General features: G+C 43.6%; 1 protein-coding gene across 1 annotated transcript in view; it reads right to left on the bottom strand.

Annotated features, from left to right (window-relative positions):
- hhip (hedgehog interacting protein) overlaps positions 1-18,559 on the bottom strand; it is a gene marked incomplete at its 5' end in the record, with an annotated part of 32,223 nt that extends 13,664 nt beyond the window's left edge. Inside the window, 7 exons of the mRNA XM_079278501.1 lie at positions 148-291; positions 730-903; positions 2,282-2,433; positions 8,071-8,272; positions 9,775-9,904; positions 14,399-14,591; positions 18,287-18,559. Of these exons, the coding sequence (XP_079134627.1) occupies positions 148-291; positions 730-903; positions 2,282-2,433; positions 8,071-8,272; positions 9,775-9,904; positions 14,399-14,591; positions 18,287-18,559 (1,268 nt within the window). The remainder of the gene's footprint in view (positions 1-147; positions 292-729; positions 904-2,281; positions 2,434-8,070; positions 8,273-9,774; positions 9,905-14,398; positions 14,592-18,286) is intronic.
- Positions 18,560-19,183: the final 624 nt, after the last annotated feature.

The following is a 19,183-nucleotide window of genomic DNA, read 5'->3' as shown; positions in this document are numbered from 1 at the left end:
AATTGCTATGTAAGCTACACATTTTTGCCCAAAAAGCAGTAAACGTTTTGTGTCAGTCGTACAGTAGCAGCTTGTCTTTTGCCAGGAACAGCTGTTTAGTTCCTCAGTGTGACTTTGCTGAAGTTTCTCATGGAATGTTTCACTCACCTGCCTGGGTCATGTAATCCATGAGCAAAGATTTCAGGTGGCTGGTTGGTGCTGTTGAAGTAGGGATTGTTCTGCGGTATGGAATAAGGTGATGTGCAGCAGTCTGTGTCCACATCTACCCTTAGGATGGACCCTGTGAAATCACTGCATTCAAACACACACAAAAAAAAAAATACACCTTCACGATTGTGGGAGCTAAAAGGATTTCATCTTGGGGCACAAACACCAGCACTCAACCATTTATAGTGTGATTCTAATGCTGCGTACACACTACGAAAGACAAAAGCAACAAAGCTGCCAAGTGTGTTGCTCAAGCGCTAGTTGACGTAGTTATTGTTGTTAAATAGCACTGGGAAATGACCAGATGTAACAGACCGGAGTGAAACAAAAAACATGCGATTGGGTGACGCTTCACTGCAGCGCTGAAAAAGGTTGAGGCCGGCTCAAGTTTGATTTGTAGCCCATCATGCAGCGGTAGGTGTCGGGCGTCAGTTTGTACCTTCATGTCACCATGCCTCAATTTGAATTGGCTGTTGCTTTGTCGCTTGTAGTGTGACCGCAGCACAGGACCTCTGATCTCACCTGAGCCCGTCCATTTCCTCCATGTCATCCAGGGTGATCATGCCATCTCCCAGGACGATGTGCAACAGACCATCGGGGCTGAACAGAAGTTGACCACCAAGGTGCTTCCTGTGCAGCTCTGCCACTTCCATCAGCACTCGGACCGTCCGGGTGTCCACCTGGTTCGGGTTTTTCCTGAGGAAAATGTTAAAACGTCATTGTCGCTGGGTTTCTGTCACAGGGTGCAAAAAAGAATACATATCAGGAGCATGTACAACATTTCTATACCTACTGTACATGCTTTCACACAGTGTCATAATTATTCAAAAGTATACACTCTATCAGGGTCTTGGTAAGTAGCTTTTCTACACAGTTGGCTCTTGACTGTGCTGAAAGCCACTGAAGAAATGCAATGTAATGTTTAAATAACCTGCATAAGACATAAATTTAAAAAACATTAAAAGTCCTCTCCAATTACATTCAGGAATAATTGTGCTTGTGTATAAAATGATGACACCAAGGCATGGATGAGAAATGCTGACAAGACGAACAAAACAAAATCTAACATTAAATAAATGAGTTTAAATAGTTTGTTGTCTGGAGACATCCAGTCTAAAGCTGTGTCTTAGTGAGGCAAAGACAGTGGGTGGAGATGTAACACAGGATTTAAAATGTTGCACAAGTTCGAGTGCAAAGTGAGGATTTGGCTTCACAGTATCAGCAATAAATATTTCACGATGTGTTATTTTGGGTAGTCCTGCAATTTTTAAAAAGCGCCTTGCCAAAGAAAGAAAAATGACTCTCTTGAACTACCATCAAATACTTTAACTGTCATTGCTCTATTGGACCCTCAAATGAAGGTGTAGTCACCAAGACTGCGTGCCAAGACAATAATTAAGATGACATCATGAAGTTAAACTTACAACGGTGATTATGCAAATTCAAATGTAACACTTAAACACGTTCGTGAGAAAAGATTGTTGTCTAAATTACAGGTAATTTTGAAGGGAGTGTGAGGTATCGCCACAGCAAAAGGCATGCGTCGCTATCATAACAAGAGCGTTGCAAATGAACGCCCATGTTACTCTGTGTGCACTCGAAGCTTTCATATTTACTGTGGTTAGTATGGTCTCAGGCAAAAAATGTGTTCCTTCAGGGTTTTGTGATCAGAACTTTGTCACAACATCCAAAACATTTCAATTTCAACCGATTCTTGATTCTCTTGTTGCATTTGAAAAGCTTCCAATTTGTACAAATCAAACCATTTGAATTTTTGAGCAGTGAAATGAGAGCATGCACTGAAAAGCAGATTGTGGGAATCTTTACCAACAGTCATGCTTCGCTACAAATTACGACTGACCACATGGTATTTTTCAGTGGTTAAGTAAGTGGGCTAAGGCTTTGCATGAAGCAATGCATGTGGCCACGCTTTATCAATCACCAATAGTTAATAGGTCAGTTAAATGTTGTCCAGACTGTGAGGCAGCTGAGGTTTTGGTTTCCTTTCAGGCACTGCCTGAAAGGAACGGCCCATATTTAAAAAGGTAGATTTGGCACACACTTCTCCCATTACCTCGAAACGGTGTATTCAACCACACGGAGAATGTGGTCGTGTGGTCCGATTGCCCAACGCTCTTGGTTGGTGGTGTAGGAGACGTAGAGCTTGCCATTCTTCTTGTAATTGGGGTGGAATGCCAGGCTTAGCAGGCCCCTTTCATCTCCGCCCTGCAGTCAGATGAGAAACACAAAAGATCCAGCAGTTAATTATGTCCCTCCTTGGCTTCTGCTCGGCTCTGTGGGGTTGGACTCACCCCCCTCGGTCATCTTCATCATCACCAAGACCACTACATGCCACCCCTACACACCCATCACCCCCCCCCACCTCTTCAATTCTTCAACCTCTCTAATCCCCCCTTTTTTTTAATTTATCCATCACATTCCCTTTCACACCCCTGCTATTCTCCCAGTCTCTCTTTTTCTACCCTCGCCTGTTTCACTTCACACCTTCACCAACCTCCTTGAATATACCATTACCAACCATTATAAAGCATTTGACTCTGGGTAGAGCTGCACCTCCTCTACAAACCCCCGCCTTTGCCCAGTCCTCTCTGCAGCCTGGTTATGTGCGCTTGTCCACAGGGTCGGGGGGCCCCTGTGACGCCCAGGCCCTCCCGGTGGCCTCCATTGTGCAGTGATTTGTGTGTGTAATCTTTTGGGGGGATATCCGTGAATGCTACGCTGAGTGGCTGAAAGAATTTATTAGCTCACTCACAGTTCATAGAGAGCACAAAAGTGCAGAGTGCTTCAATCCGTGCTTTTTGCTCCCCATCCCCTCGCTCTTTCCTGGTTTACACCAAATCCATGCAAAATGCAAGGCTTGGAGGGGTTGAGGGAAGGAGGAGGAGGAGAAGGGGGGGGGGGCAAAATGCTGCCAACTCCCACTGTCTTGGCAACATGTTTAGAAAACATCTAAATTGCTTGTGTAATATGTAAACCTTTGTCTCACCCCGGAGGCAGCTACATCAGTTGTCACTACCCTGGTGGTCCTCCCATCATAGTTAGCTGTAATAATCAGCTACAGCATTTCATTCCCCCGGCAAGACGAGCCAGGTCGCCCCTTTTTTTTATGTTGTACTCTCCCTCGCTATTTCTTCTTGACAAAAGAATGATCAGAATGCAAGGCTTAGGTGTGAATAATGTTTATAAAGTGGTGCCTGTGTGGTTGTATCTCTCTAAAACAGCTTGATTCTTTAAAAAACAATAGTAATAGTGATCATCATGCAGACAAACTAGTATCACGTCTACAATTAACACAGCTGTGTCATCCTTAAGGTATTTCTTCTCAAAATAGTAAAAGAATGGAAATCAGATCAAAACATGTGGATTGATTTGAACACAAGTGGCAGGCTCTGGATAGGTGTAGTCTGTGTCACAGGCCAAGTAACACACATCATCGATTGGTGTTCTGAATCTTGTAGTTCTGTTTGGACCGAGTTAGACTTGGCCCAGTCAAATGCAGCAGTGACATAGGCCACAATTAAAAAAAAGAGATGACTCTCTCCAAAGAAATGTATCTGAAGCACGAATGAGCAACAACAGAGACCCACACGATAAGCCACACGGGGTTCTATATAAAGTGAAATGTTGACAAATAAATCTCCACCGCAAAAGGCAGAGTTCCTCCGCAGCAAATTTACGACCAAACGTCAGATCACTGAAGTCAAATTTAAAAAAAAAGGAGTTCATGGCACTGGATGCAGCACACTGCGCAGCTGGATGTGAGTGAGAGCCGAGGGGACTGCACTTTGCAAAAGAGTGTCAAAAGGTTTCATCTTGGGAAGAGACATTCTCAACCTCACCTTGAAATGCTGGATCCGTGTGTTGGATTTGGGGATGCAGTGACCCGCATCCACAAAATAAACTTGCCATAGGGAGTGGGTCAAAGACCGCAATTCCAAAGAGGCCTAGATCCGGAGTCAAAGGAGGACCACCATGATACACAGTGGTGAAAAGGGCTTAAATATTAGCTCCCTTGCTGATGACTAGCTCCTTCAGCAGCAGGCGAACAGCACAGCTGGCACTGGAGCCACAAGAAACAAACACTGCATTAGAAAGTCTCTCACTGCAGAGTCAATCCAAGGAGGCACCTTGATTAAAAGAAGACAAAGTGCTAAACACTGATCATGCTAAAACGGCTGCCAGGGCTGCAATAGGCAGGATCGTCTTGGCAGGGTTTATAAAGCAATATCCTGTACAAACAAGCTCATTTAGAGGAACTGCAGGTTTCACATTGTGTCAGCTGCAAAGTGAATTTTCGGGGGATTCTGCGTCTACATTGTGGGTTTAAAAGCCAAGATGAGATTCAGCAGTTGTGCTAGGGATGTTTGCCTCGTTTCATACAGTATTCATCAACTACAACAGTACAGTACAATGTGTGCACTTTGATACCATGCTGTGTTGTGCGGTATACTGTTCACCTTCAGTAGATGTATGGATGAGGGACAATTTAGGGGTAAGCTGCAAAATTCTCTGTTTTATAACGAGCACTTAACCCGCATATTAATAATAATATACCTGCATCATTTCTTATCAACAGAGGTTAATGTTGCGGATTATAATGCCTGCCATCTCCAAACCTCAAACTGTACAAATGACTGCTGTGTCGCGTTAAATCACATTCCCTCGATTCCTCCCTTGAACATCTTTGTGTTTTTTGTTTTTTTAGACTGCCATCATTCTTCAACAGCCAGGCAGGGGGCTCTGATTGAATCTCTCATGAGGTATTATCTCTTCAGTTTTCACAAACACCTGCCTCTGCATTCCTCTTTTCCCTCCAAGTGCTCTCTGGGGCTCTGGCTTTGGCACTGTCAAAGTGTTGGCGTCACTCCACAGAAAGCTGGGAAAGTGTGGTGCAGGGATGAGGAGCGGTTGTTATCTCACATCTCACGGTGCATTACATTGAATGCTGGTCCTTTCTGAGTGGCGGAGGCAGCGACACACACACACACACACACACACACACACAACGCTACATTTTCCAATTCTGCAGGGGCAGCTGTCTTTGAGTCCTATGACGCACCTGTTGGCTCATGCATTGTTACCCTGAATCTTTTGATCCTTCCTCATTGGCTCGTGGGCATTCCTCCACCAAAAGATATTCCACATGAGTTGATTGGAGCAAAACAATGTCCTCGCCCTTCACTCAAAGACTACCTGCACCATCTACGCTCACACCCCCCCTCACAAATCTCCACTGCTACTCCTCCACCTGTTTATACATAAATCCTGTGAAGATTTCATAGCAATTTCATGACACATTAATCTTGCCACCAACCAATAATCCATAAACTGGGCCATAAAGTTCAAAGAATAGACTCTTTTTTTGCCGACTGTAACTGTTATATTTGTTAACATCTTCCACGAGCAGGCGTCCCACTGCTGGAGGATAATTGTGAGATCATTATGAGTTATAGTGAAGATGAGGCCACTTATTTTAGTCCATATGAGAGCAGCCCTGGGCCTCTGATGGCCGCTGAGAATGCAGAGCAGCTGTCAGCGGAGCGAGGAAAGGAAGAATAACATGCTGTGACTTATTTGTTTAAACAGTGAAATACTTCATTGCAGGCCCCCTCGTCCATGTTACACAGGCTAATACATGTCAGGGGACAGTCAGTTTTGGGATGCTGCTCACGGATGTCTGCATTTATAAAACTCACTGTCACTATCACACGTGCTAGTCTCAAGTGTCTTTTCTGAAGTTGTGAAGTGCAATGCGCTGTCATTGTTTGAGCAGAGGCTGAAGCTTAGCATCAAAGTCCAACACCACAGAATTTACATATACATTAAAGATAATTGTTTTTGGATTTAACTGTGGCTGCTTAAAATAGGTCGCCCTGAGTGCTGCTACACTAAGTTCAAGGATAATTGTAGTTGTTGTCATATTTAATTCTGTTCAAAGTTTTGTCATTAAGTTCTCTATGAAGCTTTATGTAACTCTCATATGATCGAAGCACTGCTATCCAATAAAACATCATTTTGTGGCAAACTTGCCTGAAGATTGTTTTAAATAACTTGATTTGAACGCCTTGTACTGTATATACAATATTGCTTAAACCTAATGTTTTATTGAATCACTTAAAGTTATATTCATAATATAGCTTCTTTTGTATTGTATTTATATACACACAGACACTAACTGGACTGCTTCCAAGCTGAAGCAACAAAATCTCTTATGGTATAGAGATTGAATTTCAGGAGAAGAACAACCACAGCGCAGCTAGGAGCCCACACCACCACAGCGCAGCATTGTTTCTGTGCAGTTCAGCTTAATTGGCACCGGGGGGGATCCGTGGAAGGAGGGGGATAGAGGAGCAGAAGGAAACACAGAACATTACAATCAAAGCATGTGCGTGGAGCTGATGATAAACCCGTTATCTGCCCTGTCTCCTGGGGGCCTGGGTTCCTCTCTCTGTATAAAGCCTGCTCCATCCTGTTGATGCTGCCAGTAAACACCTTAGCCCTCCCCTGGTTCTGTTTCACCCCATGTGGCTGGGAGCCCTTTACGGCAGCCAACATCCCAGTATAGGACTCCTGGGGCCTGCGGGGGATCGAGCCACGTCTAATTGTCATAATGATCACTTTATCCACAACCAGTTTGGATTAAATGACGATAAGATAGCACAGCAGAGCAGTGAGAGCATACCGCAGGGGGCAGTTGCACATTCAATTGCTGCGCTCCGTTTGACTCCTTGTCAGCAAAGGGTCTTGTCAGTGGAGGAGTAGGAGGCATGCGTGATGGATAAACTTCCTGCTTGGGAGTGTGGCCCACAAAAATCCCAGCTAACCCATCTCGTGCCATCTCAATTTCCGAACAATTCTCAAATTCAAAATCTGAGATGAAGTAAGGATTACGGATAAAAAACAAATATCAGGACATTACCCTGAAAATGACAGTGTCTTTGTAATTGAGATCCATAGAGATTTGCTATAGCTGCAGTATTACACACAATTTATGTCTAAGTCTTGCAATATTTCCAATGTCACAAAGAAGATATTTTAAGAACAAACGCCACACCACAACACACAGGTGGTTGAAAATATATCTGCTCTATGACACAATGTAACAGTTTCCAAAATCTACATCAGGCTAGAAAAAGAAAAAATCTGCACACTAGATAATGCTCCATTGAATATATATATATATATATATATATATATATATATATATATATATGTAATAACCACCAAGTGACATTAAGTGACAAAATAAAAATATCATTATTTTCAGCTCTTCTAAAAGAGAGAAAGAACCTCAGTAAACCACGTAGAGAGCAGGAGAAAGCAAAAGGATATCAAAGGCATTTGAGTATATACCTTGAGTATTGGTCTTGGGTAACCATGGGGGATATTAGAACCCTTATAGGAACAATATGGGAGAGATTAAGAAAGCCATCAACCCATCTTGTGAACATTTGCTGAAACGTAGCAGTATTAACAATGTGTGCGGTATGTACAGTTAAGTAGCAGATAATAGCGTAATGATTCGCCACAATTCCATTTGCTGAATGACTGCTTGTTTGGTGTAATTATATGATTGAATACTAATAGTGAGCAGGCACTATTTTCAAGGAGTTTGTCTTGGCTGTAGACGTTCCTCACACGTTTACAGTCGTGTTGTAAAGCTTAGTGTTAAGGCTGTCGCACCTTAATTCTTTACTCTAGCAATGTAGCAAACGACATGTAATACTCCCATCAGCCAAGATCCTTTCCTCTTTGCTGTTTACATCTGCGCTGAAATTGTATCCATATTACCAGATTACCTCTGGAAAACACTGTTAACACTAAAGGCAGGCTTATTCATACCTTCAGGCCGTTTTGCACCAGCTTGTGTATGTCCAGGAAGGACTCCTTGATTAGCTCGAGGTCATGGTTGAGTATCCTGACAATTCCCTCTCTCTCCAGGACAAAGAGCCGCTGGGATCCATCCCCACAGTGCACCACGGCCACCGGCTGCCTCAGACCACTCAACACCTCCTGGGCACAGTAGCAGTTGTGTTTGTGTTTCCTGGGTAACAAGGGAGACAAAAGGTCAGAGACCGACGGTGGCCGTGAATAATCCAATTATGAGGTATAAGAGGCATGATAGAATCTGAAGCAGTAATATTTGGAAGGAAGCAAACAATATTCAGCTGGAAGATATCATTTTGCGGTCTAGGACTGCAAGTACTTGATATTTGTCTCAACTGACAAAACTAGCAGGGGAGCTCTTTTTCATTCTTATACCATTGGTTTAGAAGTCTGATGTTGCATTTCGCAAAGGCTCAGTGATGTTCTTCCTCACCTTTGCTGATTTACTAATTTGGTGACTTGCCGTTTGCCAAGGTGGGAACATTCTTAACCAGAAAAATGCAAGATTTAAATGCAAAATCAAATTGCAGTTCATCATCATGTCTGTTATAATGCAACTAAAACTTCTTTCTCCTCTCTACATCACTGAACACTGTTCCCACCAATAGTCTCCCTCCGTCGTTTAATCGAGCGCAGGAGGTTCGTTCTGTCCCTCCATTGTACCCCCTCCACTGTGCAGGTACCCGACTAAACTGTGGCGACGGGGAAAAGAACCCCTGTTGCTTTCCCTCCTGTGTAGATGGTCACTTTTGGTGCAGAGAACACAGATTTTAAAAAGGGGATAGGAGAAGCTAATGTGACTGGCCACAATTGATACCAGCCCATAACCAACTAACACACTGCTGGTAATGCATACTGGTGGATTATTTCTTGTCCTGTCCTGTTTTCTATGTGCTCTGGTTAGCTACGTATCACCAGCCATGAAAATGCCAAAAAGTGCACCGGCACTCTCTCTGTGGATTGCATGAGGACCACAGCACTTGAACTCCGTGTCTCAATTTCCTGAAAGCAAAGGCCAAAATGCAAGCCCACAACTTTGATTTAATTTAGACTCTTTCTTCCCGCCTCGAATGTAAGAAAGTCCTGCTCATTTACCCGAGTAGACCTCTCAGAGGATAAGGCGCAGAAGTGACAAATGAGCCCTTGACTCGTAACTTTTGGAAGTTATTTGACTGAATGTTGGTCGTTGCTATTCAGGTGCACATACTGCTTGGCCCTCTTGCCTCGGGGAACATAGAGATGAAAGGCATCGCCCCCATGGACAAAAGGGCAAAGCCCTCTATGATGCACAGACCTTTGCTGTGAGAGAGGCAACCAGAATGACGCAGGATAAGCATTTTCATTATGTGAGCAAAGCTGAGCAAATGCAGTCTGGACAAACTTTAGGATTAGAGAGGAGATGGCATAGCATTTCTGTCTGAGAGTATGGAACATGTCAAAGTGGACCAGTCAACCCAAAACATGTTTCTATAAAAACATATAAAAATCACAGCTGAATGTCAGTGTCAGTACAACGTACTAATGAAGCCAGAAAGTTCACTCGGCTGAAACACATTGCGGAACTAGCCAAAGCTCATTCTAAATAATAATATGTTCATCTTCCATTGTGTAACTCAACCCTCAACTGGAATAAAACACGATAAAAGCCAGGCTACAAACCTTTTCTCCTCTTCCAAGTAGTTGGAATCTTGCCCTTGCGGTTGCTTTCGTTGAAAATCTGGAAAGCACAGACTGGCATCTCTCCTCCCATAGTATTGGCAGAACTCATCTACATCGGCCTGGAACAGTTCTAGCAAACACAACAGATAAAGACATAGACAGAGGGTCTTACACTTACTGTAGATACTGCATGGTTGAATGACTTCATACACAGGGGCTAATACAAACACCTAAACCGGGAAAATACAATTCATTTTCTTTTAACAGTGTTTCAATGGTACACATTTCTGTAGTTGTATGTGGCTGTACAATGTGGCCGTGCATGAGTTTGTGCAAGAGAGGACAGAAGAGTTCGAGAGAACACATGTGATGTGCTTGTGTGTTTGGGAGGGTTGGAGTTACGCTCGATGAGCCAAACCAAATTCTGGCTAGACGAGGCCCGAAATCAACAAGTGAAAAGAAAATGGGCCAAACCAAATGGATGGCAGATTGGAAAGGGCCCTGCTGTGAACTATTCCTCCCCCAGAGAGCATGAACATTGCATTCTCAATATAAGTTTGCACTGTCAGTATGTTGATTCTGCTTTTGGACTCGTCCTAATGGATTCCTATGAAAGAACTCTGACACTGGCTTTTCTTCGAAGTCTATCCAGCAACATAGTGATGCTTTGCTTGTTTTTATTTTACTTGCCATATACATTCTTAACCAGAAGACACAATTAAATCCAGTTTATTGTCGTGACTGATTCCTACCAGCACTTCTTCAGCGGAACATGTGTGTTGTGTGAAGGCTTTTAGTTGTAAACCTCTCTCTGCAGCCATCCGAAGCCAGCAAATATACAGTGATTTTCATCTGCAGTCTCAAATCTGACTGACCTTTTGAGGAATAAAGTCATATTCCCCTGATCCAGCAGCTCCAAAGACTCTGCTCACACAGCCTTAGCACACCCCGACATAAACTTAACCAAACTATCAACGAAAATAGAACCAAATTGAAAACACTGACACAGAAAGACTGAGAAACACTCATATTTACTTGAAGAGATCACAGTGTTCAATTAGTTGTCATTATGTGTCATAATAGTTCACCGTATTAGGCTATTTGTAGGACCTTTGAATTTGCTAATTCTCTCTGCGCACACAAGTTGAGGGACAAACCGTGTCACAGCTCTTACTGTCACCTGTCAAAATCAGCATGTCAAAAGGCCACTTCAGTGTCGGCATCCCTAGATGTTCTTCAGTCAATAAGTCCAGACCACATGTTCTTTCCTTCTTTCCTTCAAACAGGTCTGACTGGTTTGCATTACTGAGCAACACATGGGCACAGTATGCAAAATGAAATAGTCAACCTGTTAAATATAGCATGTAATTTGGAATAAACAAAAAAAATGGTTTTCAGGGTGAGAGATTGCATTGCCAAAACGAAGACGTGATGTTTCCAAATGGTTCTTGAGTTTCGTTTTTCCTTCTCTGAATCAAGGCGGTCTAACGATAGAGGGTGTCATAAACTCTACAGATTGGGCTGAATTGACTTGACTTGGCTTTCTGATTGTATTCTACTAAGTTAGCATGTCAATTCTAGGTACAACTGCCATCTCATCATTCCACATTTGTCTTCGGCCTGCAGGTTTACCTAAACTGTTTCAGAGCCAGGGCCAAAAGTGATCTGCGTAAACATAGCAGTCACACGCAGCTACGCCTCCAGCCTGTGCAGTCACAACACTATTCCCGGCAAAAAGCAAAGTGTGCAGTGGGTCTCAGAGGCCCTTTGCGACCTAAAAACAATCTTGGCAATATTGTTTCCTCTAGTCAATCCCTCAGAGGACAGAGGAGAGCAAATACACCAGTGATAAAAACACAAACAGGACTCTCCCTGTCCCTCCTTTCATCTCCCTCTCCTGCCACACACCGACCACAAGAGCTGACCGCACCAAATACTGGAGGTGATAGGATATCCCCTCAAACATCTAAACACAACATGAAGATCAAACACACACACACACGCACACAGCTCTCTGGCTATACCACCCACTCACTTGTGTCTGCAGTTATCTTAAGCATGCTGGTTGGGGACCTTGGATGCAGGATGGGGGGGGGGGGTGTTTGGGAGTGAGGTGGGGAGGAAGATATGAGAGGAGAGGAGTTTGGGGAAGGTTGGAGGCCTCCAGGCAGAAGTGAAAGTCAAGGCAGTAAATGTCTTTATGGAGAAATGGGGGCTAAGTACATGCCCTAATCAAGGGCTGGTAGGACGTTTCATGGGAGCAGGACGACAGTTATGGATGCAGTAAAAGGCTACCGTTTCATTTGAATTCCTTTGGCCAGTGATTTTGAATTAGAAAAAGTACATAATAGTGTCTGTTCATGTTTGTGTAAAGGATTATCTTATCTAATGTTATCTTCACTGTTAACTGCCTCCCACGATAAGATTCAGGACCACAAATATTTGTATCAAACGTTCTGAAATGCCAACACAGTTGTTATTGTTTATGCAAACAACGCTTATAACTCTACGGAGAGATTCATCTCTGCAATAGGATTCAATCTAGTTCATCAATTTAGAATATATTTTGTAGGGTGTGCATTGTTTAAGTCATGCTGTATTCATGCACGTTCCACCTCAATTGTACAGTGTGCGCAGAAAAAAAGAGCATGAACCACGTAAAAGAGAAGAGGAAGAGCATGCAAAAGAAAAAAAGACAGGAGGGAAAGAGCAAAGAAGTGGGGGGAGAGAGAGAGAGAGAGAGAGAGAGAGAGAGAGAGAGAGAGAGAGACAGAACTCTGTCCATATTCCCGGCTCCCCAGCGCTAAAGTTATACTTCCATCTGGTTATCTTCCAAGGCAACCTGGGTGGCCCACCCAAAGTACTTGACATCTTGATGCACTTCAGCAGTTTTACATACACACAACCTTTGTAGAAAAATAAATGTGTCATTCGTCACCACATATGCTGATCTGTGGAGGGCTGGATGGGAAGGGGGGTACGACAGTGAACAGAGGGGGGGGGGGGGGATTCGATTCCTCTCTTAAGCTTTTTTGGTTTAACTCGCTGAGCCCATGCAAGTCAACTCAAAGTCTTCTTCTTCTTTCCTCTCTCCAGGCTCTGTGGAGTCCCACTCGCCAACCTCAATTGCAGTTCAACAGCAGTGCAAGATATGCGAGCAGGCCATTAGATGCAGACTCAGATGGACTCAGATGGAATGTATGTGTTTGATATTCGACTTGAGCTGAAGCATACCATGTGGGTGGGTTGCGGACAAGTGTGTTTGAAACTGGTCTCTGTTTGCAAATCTCAGCAGATCTAATCAGTTTGTGGCGACAGAGATTGGAAGAAGACTTTGCTGGAGGAGAAAAGAGCGTCAGAAAGTGTTTGATCATGTTTGGTATGCACTGTGAAGGCACAGGTACCTCTGATCTTGCATCTCTCCAAAGGAAGTTCTGAAGACCAAATGCTTTCAAAGGGCAAAGGGGTTCCTATCATTTAGCAGTGTCCACAAGGAAATTGGTTGCATCAATGGGTTTTTGTCCCCTGTTCTGTGGATTCTGACATCTCCTAGTAGCGCTCATAGTCTGAGATGACAGGAGCCAGTAAAGCAACACTTCAGCTGTGTTTAGATTCATGTGAACTTACTAGTTAAATGAAAACTTACTAGTGGCAGAGCATGAGCCACAGGTTTTTAAGTGAGGTCTATGTCTGAGGAAGGCAAGGTGCTGGGCAGCCATGTCTAGACCACAGCTAGGGTGCTTATGCTTCCCGAATAGAGAATCAGCCCCAGGAGTTGAGTCTGGTGAGCAGTATCCAGGAACAGGTTATAAAATAGTTTATTTAGCTCCAGTCCAGTTTTCTGGTACACTGGTCAGGCTGGGTCAGCTTTTGTTCGTGCATGTTTTCACACCCACCCTTTGCAAATCTAATATTTTCCATTCACATCACAGGAAATGCCTCAAATCGGTGAACTGTAACTACATTCAAGGTCTTCAAAAAAAAAAAAGTCACATGTTTGCATATTTATGCTGATTAAAATAAACTTGCGTGATCCAAACAAACCAAACGGAGACAGGAGAACAAAACGTTCTGCACCTGGTGCCATAAATACAGCTCGACTGAACACTGCGTCATGAAAAAGCTAAAGTATTGCAAGACCAAATGTGCTACGTCAGACTGCAGATGAATCAGCATACGGGTGTTGTGTCTATATTGGCAAGTCATTTCACTGATGCATTAAAGTGCAACAGTAAAGCAAGGAGCGAGCCAGCGAGCGAGCAAACGGGTGAGACAAGCTCAGCAACAAATGGAGGTGAGGTCAGATGAGGTAAGAGCTGGATAAATAAATATTCACAGACCAGACTACTGACGCACCACTTTTTTTGCACAAGTCCAACAATCTGCCAGTTCTACATGTGCAGGCTGAGTCTCAATGACAAATGAGGCCTGCCGTGAATTTCAATTCATCACAATCAGAAGTGTCAGTTTCATTTCAAATGCATGGGAGACCGAAATGTGCAAGTATAACGTATGCCTACTTACACTTACTCTATGTGTGTATGTTTGCGTGCGTATCACCAGGTAACCACGCAGGGGCTATAATTCAAGTCACATTCATGGTCATTATTATCTGTATAATTACCTGGTATGTGCCCCCTGCAGGTGTAGTAGAACTCACGGCAGAAGTCCTGGCAGAGCCGAGGCAGGTCTGGCTCCCTGTGTGGCATCTTATCCATGTCCAAGGAGTGGAACAACACCTGGGCATTGGGGGAGCAGCGAGCACACTTGATCTCCTCCAGGAGACGTCCACATTCGGTGTTGTTGGTGGAGAAAATCTGGAGACCACACGCAACAAGGACCAACGCCTGATTAAAAATGTTCGGCTATTAACTTTTACTTCTTGAGTTCAGAATGCGGGGTGTGTTTTCAAATCGACGTAATCATGAATTCCTGGCAACTCGAGACACTGAAATTCTGAAAACTGTAACTAGACACGAAGTGAACTGTTTCCAAATGACTCCAGTGACTCCAAATTACATTTTAAAAGGGAAATATTAGCCCTTAAAATAATTCACCTACATTTTTTCAATGTGCATCTATATATCAGTCCATGTAATGTGTAAAATCTCCCCCTAGTTACCACAGAAAAGGCAATGATCTCTACTAAACACATCCAGAAAACAACCATGTGTCGACAACATCTTTCTCCCATATAACACGTGCAAAGTGAGATACTCTCTCGTTGGCAACCAGGTGTAATAAACCCATTCCCTCACATGCCACACCACATGTTAAACATCAATGTCATCATGTCGTGTCATCACACTCTACATGATCCTCAGATTTGACATGTGGTTCGTTGTCGTTTGGGTTGATATTGTGCTGAACAGATTATTTTTGCATAGAAATGTTCTTTTTTCATTTGATGAATGAAGAATGAGGAGGGAGACAGACAGTCACTTGCGATGGTGTGAAAGTCTGCAGCCTCTCTACAGGACCACCATCTGCATGAACGGTCACACCATTCACACTGCAAAGACACTCCAGATCTCCACTGGTAGTCGTGGTATCGCCTCTTACCGCATTCTCACACTGAAGCATTTCTTCAGAGATTTTACAATCTCAATCTACACAAGCTGAATCATAACAGAGCCCTGTACACTGATGTTTTCCAATTTCTATCCCAACAACATTTTCTGTATCATGCAATTCTATATCCTTTGATACCAATTTGTTAAACATTGAGGTCGGAACACCCTGTCTGTTTGGAGCAATAAACAAAGAAATAATCTCAATCACTGCCTACTTACTGCCTACTAAGTTCATAAACAGTTAAAGTCAAATTACAATTCCCATGTCTGACAGATTGCGGGCATGAAATGGATGAAGCCAAATTAAGAGCCTAAAAGACTGACTTGGGGTCATTACGCAAAAGTACACAAAGAGTTAATCCAAAAGAAATTAGCAGGATTATTTACAGAACAAATTAGCTGTAATAAAACACAATGTAATCTGTTTTAGGTCAAGAGCAGCGCTGCTTGGGCAGCCAGGCAGGACAGGCTGGTAGTGCTTTGCTCTGTGTGAGGTCCATGTGTAAACACCAATTTAGAGATAGACAGGCACATCATTCCCACTCTGGTATCAACAAATTAGCAGTCTGTCGAAGTCAATTAGACCAGCGGACTCAAGGCCAACATATGGACGCCTTACACTTCGCTCGGACAGCAAAACAAACTGCAACTGGAGAAAAGATTTTCTGTTTAGCAGGTATTCAGAGCTGAGTTTACCCAACAGGTAGCAGAACATCTGGCAAAAAAAACATGAGGGTCTACCTGAATGATACTAACATAAACATACAATCTCCAATCACAAAATGAAGTGTGACGGAACTGAAGATAGAAAAGAAATTCTGGCCGAACTGAGATTCCATGGTTACACTCAGGTCTGAATCCCACTTTTGTTCTATATTTGATCTAATTGTTGCCGTTTTCCTAGAAAAAAAAAAAAAAAAAAAGGGAGCTCCATGCTGGCTATGTGTGTTGTGGTCCTCTGTCAAAACCCATGCCATGCAGTGTCGTGGGGCATGCCTGCCCTCCTGCTCTAAATTGCCCATTGATTCTGTGTGCCATGGGCTGGCACAAGGTCCATGGAGAGTATCATTTGTGTGCTCTCAGCCATGCCCTGTGTCCATATGTTGCTGGGATGGGCTCCAATGTTGCCATCATCCAAACCAGAACAAGTGGACCTTTGTTTGTTGTGTTTTGCTGAATCTCAGTGAATACGTTCCTCAAAAGCAGGGAGAAAATGTCAATGAGGCTCAGCTGTTGCACTGTTGCTGAGGACACGCTAAAGCCAGTCAAGAACAGAGCCATAATCAAACAAACATGGAGTAATAATAGTGTAAGTCACTAAAATAGTCATTGAGGCATTACCCGGCTAGTTCAGATGTTTACATTACATTCTCTGAAGTTGGCTTCACACCAAGCTGCAATGCATGGCGTCACATGGGAGAACAGCTGTCACAGGATTACTTCTTTCTAGGATAGCATCTGCACGATTGCTTTTGCCAATGAAATTGCAGGAACAAACATATTCAAATACAATGCCAAACTTGGCGAAAGAAAAAAAAAAAAAGCACTTGCCTTTCAAATGCAATAAATCAGTAACACTGTGCAAACCCTCATATGGTCAGGGAGACTGAGAGAGGGGGAGAGCACTGATGTGGGCAATGCTAAGCTTTAACAAAACACTTGTCCTCAGGGAATAGGTGTAAGTCGGTTGGCAGGGGGATATAGTGAAGGACACACACCCTCTCAAAGGCATTACGATTGGACAGGGCTGATGACTGGGGGAGAGTGATGTTCTCCAGCTTCTCCCATTAGTGAAACCAACAAACACAATGGTGTGGTTGTTATTCTTTTGCCATAATCAGAAAGGGCTCCGTGTGTGGGCAGTGTAGTGGGGAGGAGGAGAAGTCGAGTTTGTCCTATTCACCCCCCCCCCCCCTCCTCCTCTTATTTGCATGACTTGAGCAAATTAAATGATGCAATATGGCTTTTTGTCGCAACACAAAGTAAGATACCACCCAGCCACTGAATAATCCGAGGAACGGAACGGCTCGGCGAGGATCCAGCGGAATCAGCTACACAAGTTTGGCGCATACAGTCGCTTTTTATTGCCTTTACCCCACCGGAAAAAAATGAGCACAATGCTTTTTTTTTAATTCTTGCTTACATGACATTGTCGCACTCATTGTGTCACTTCGGTCGATGCCATAACGGCCACGACTTTTTTTTCGTGAAAGCGCGAGCACGGTACATTTCGTGGAACGTTTGCCTGAACAACTTCCTGTGCGTCAATAAGACGACAAGTAAACAGTTCGTTATCAGCTGCCAGCTCCGGTAAAAAAAAAAAAAAAACGTGTCGACGGTTCACCACCGGGCTCCTACCCTTTTCGGGTGAACGGTTCAACAGCGTGGATAGTGGGCTGTCCCTCTCTCCTGACAGTTAAAGCGGACTGTAGCGAGAAGTAACGTAACTCGGCTGTGCGCATTGCACAGCTAAATGAATGTTGCACCAGACTGTGTAAAGCCAGACACCCAGTAAACAAAATAAAAAATAAATCCCCAAAACATGGAAAAATAACTTTCTGACCAGGTAAGTAAAACAAACAGGTAAACCCTTACAGAAAGAAGCCTACGATGCAAAATAAGTTTTATTTCACAAACAAGGACTTTACAGGGCGAACCTTTAGGTAGTATTAAAAAACACAAAGGTATGGTCAGGTCACCTGCCATGCAACCACACACACACACTTTCGCAGTGATAAATCAAGACTTTTTCATCGGGACACTCAGAGGTAGCCCAGGGCTATTTCCCCTGACCATCCCCAAATTCAGCTGCCGGCAACAAGAGCTAGAATGACAACACAAAAGCGCTGTGAATGAAATGCATCTCCTCGGGCGTTTAAGCAGTAAAACCCCAGTCCCTTCATTAGAAAATGCAGCGTGGTGGACGGACAGTAACCTACCCTGGCATCCCTGCGGTGCAGGATCTGATAGGCGGCTCTCCTGGTGGGACAGCAGGACACACGAGGATACAACCTGTGGCAAACTTCTCCGCTGCTGCTGCTGCCGTCAAGCAACACTTTTCGCTCCCTTTTCTTCAGCCGCTTGGGCAAGCTTCCGTCGTAACATCTTCTTCTCCTGGGGCTAATTTCTCCCCTTTCGCCAAACTTTGCGTCCCCACATTCCCACACGCTGACCGCGATGGACAGGACGAGCACAAATTGCAGATGCTTCATAGTTACAAAAAAAAAATTAGAAAATTCACAAAAATGTAGGAATGCAATAAAAGAACACCTCAATGTGTGGTCCCCTTTTCTAAAATAGGAGTGGGTTTAGCCTGCAATGCAGCCTATGTATTTATTTATTTTGGGCTATATTTATCAAAGCAGCAGAAGCCAATTACTACCAGAACATTACAAATATGCTGTTCATCAGAACAGGTGTCCTAAATGTGACTCACTGCTATAAAGAAGGCTGTTTAAATAATACTTGTTGTTGCTTCTGCTTCGGCTATATAGTACAACAAAAATAAAACAAAAGCTAAGTCAAATAAAAGCAAAACAATAATAATTTATCCTGATGAAATCAAAAAGTCAAAACCCCAACTGCAAAAGACGTTCCTTTAGGTGTAAATCCTTTTAAGCACAACACGGCGGTTTGTGCATGCACAGGGTCAAAACAAAAACATAGAAGACATAAAAGTTGTCTCTCACTAAAGTCCTCAGACCGCTCACATGTTTTCCCGTGCTCTATCCTCCTTCTTTTTAACCAGCGCGCGAGAAGAGGAGCGAGCGCCGTGACGTATGACTTCGCGGGTGCGCGCATGTGGCCAGAGTCGCGTCCACGTCGAGATAAACAGT

Source organism: Melanostigma gelatinosum (genome assembly GCF_949748355.1).
Source record: "Melanostigma gelatinosum genome assembly, chromosome: 11".
Taxonomy (NCBI): Eukaryota; Metazoa; Chordata; class Actinopteri; order Perciformes; family Zoarcidae; genus Melanostigma; species Melanostigma gelatinosum.
This window is presented reverse-complemented; position numbering and strand designations above follow the sequence as displayed.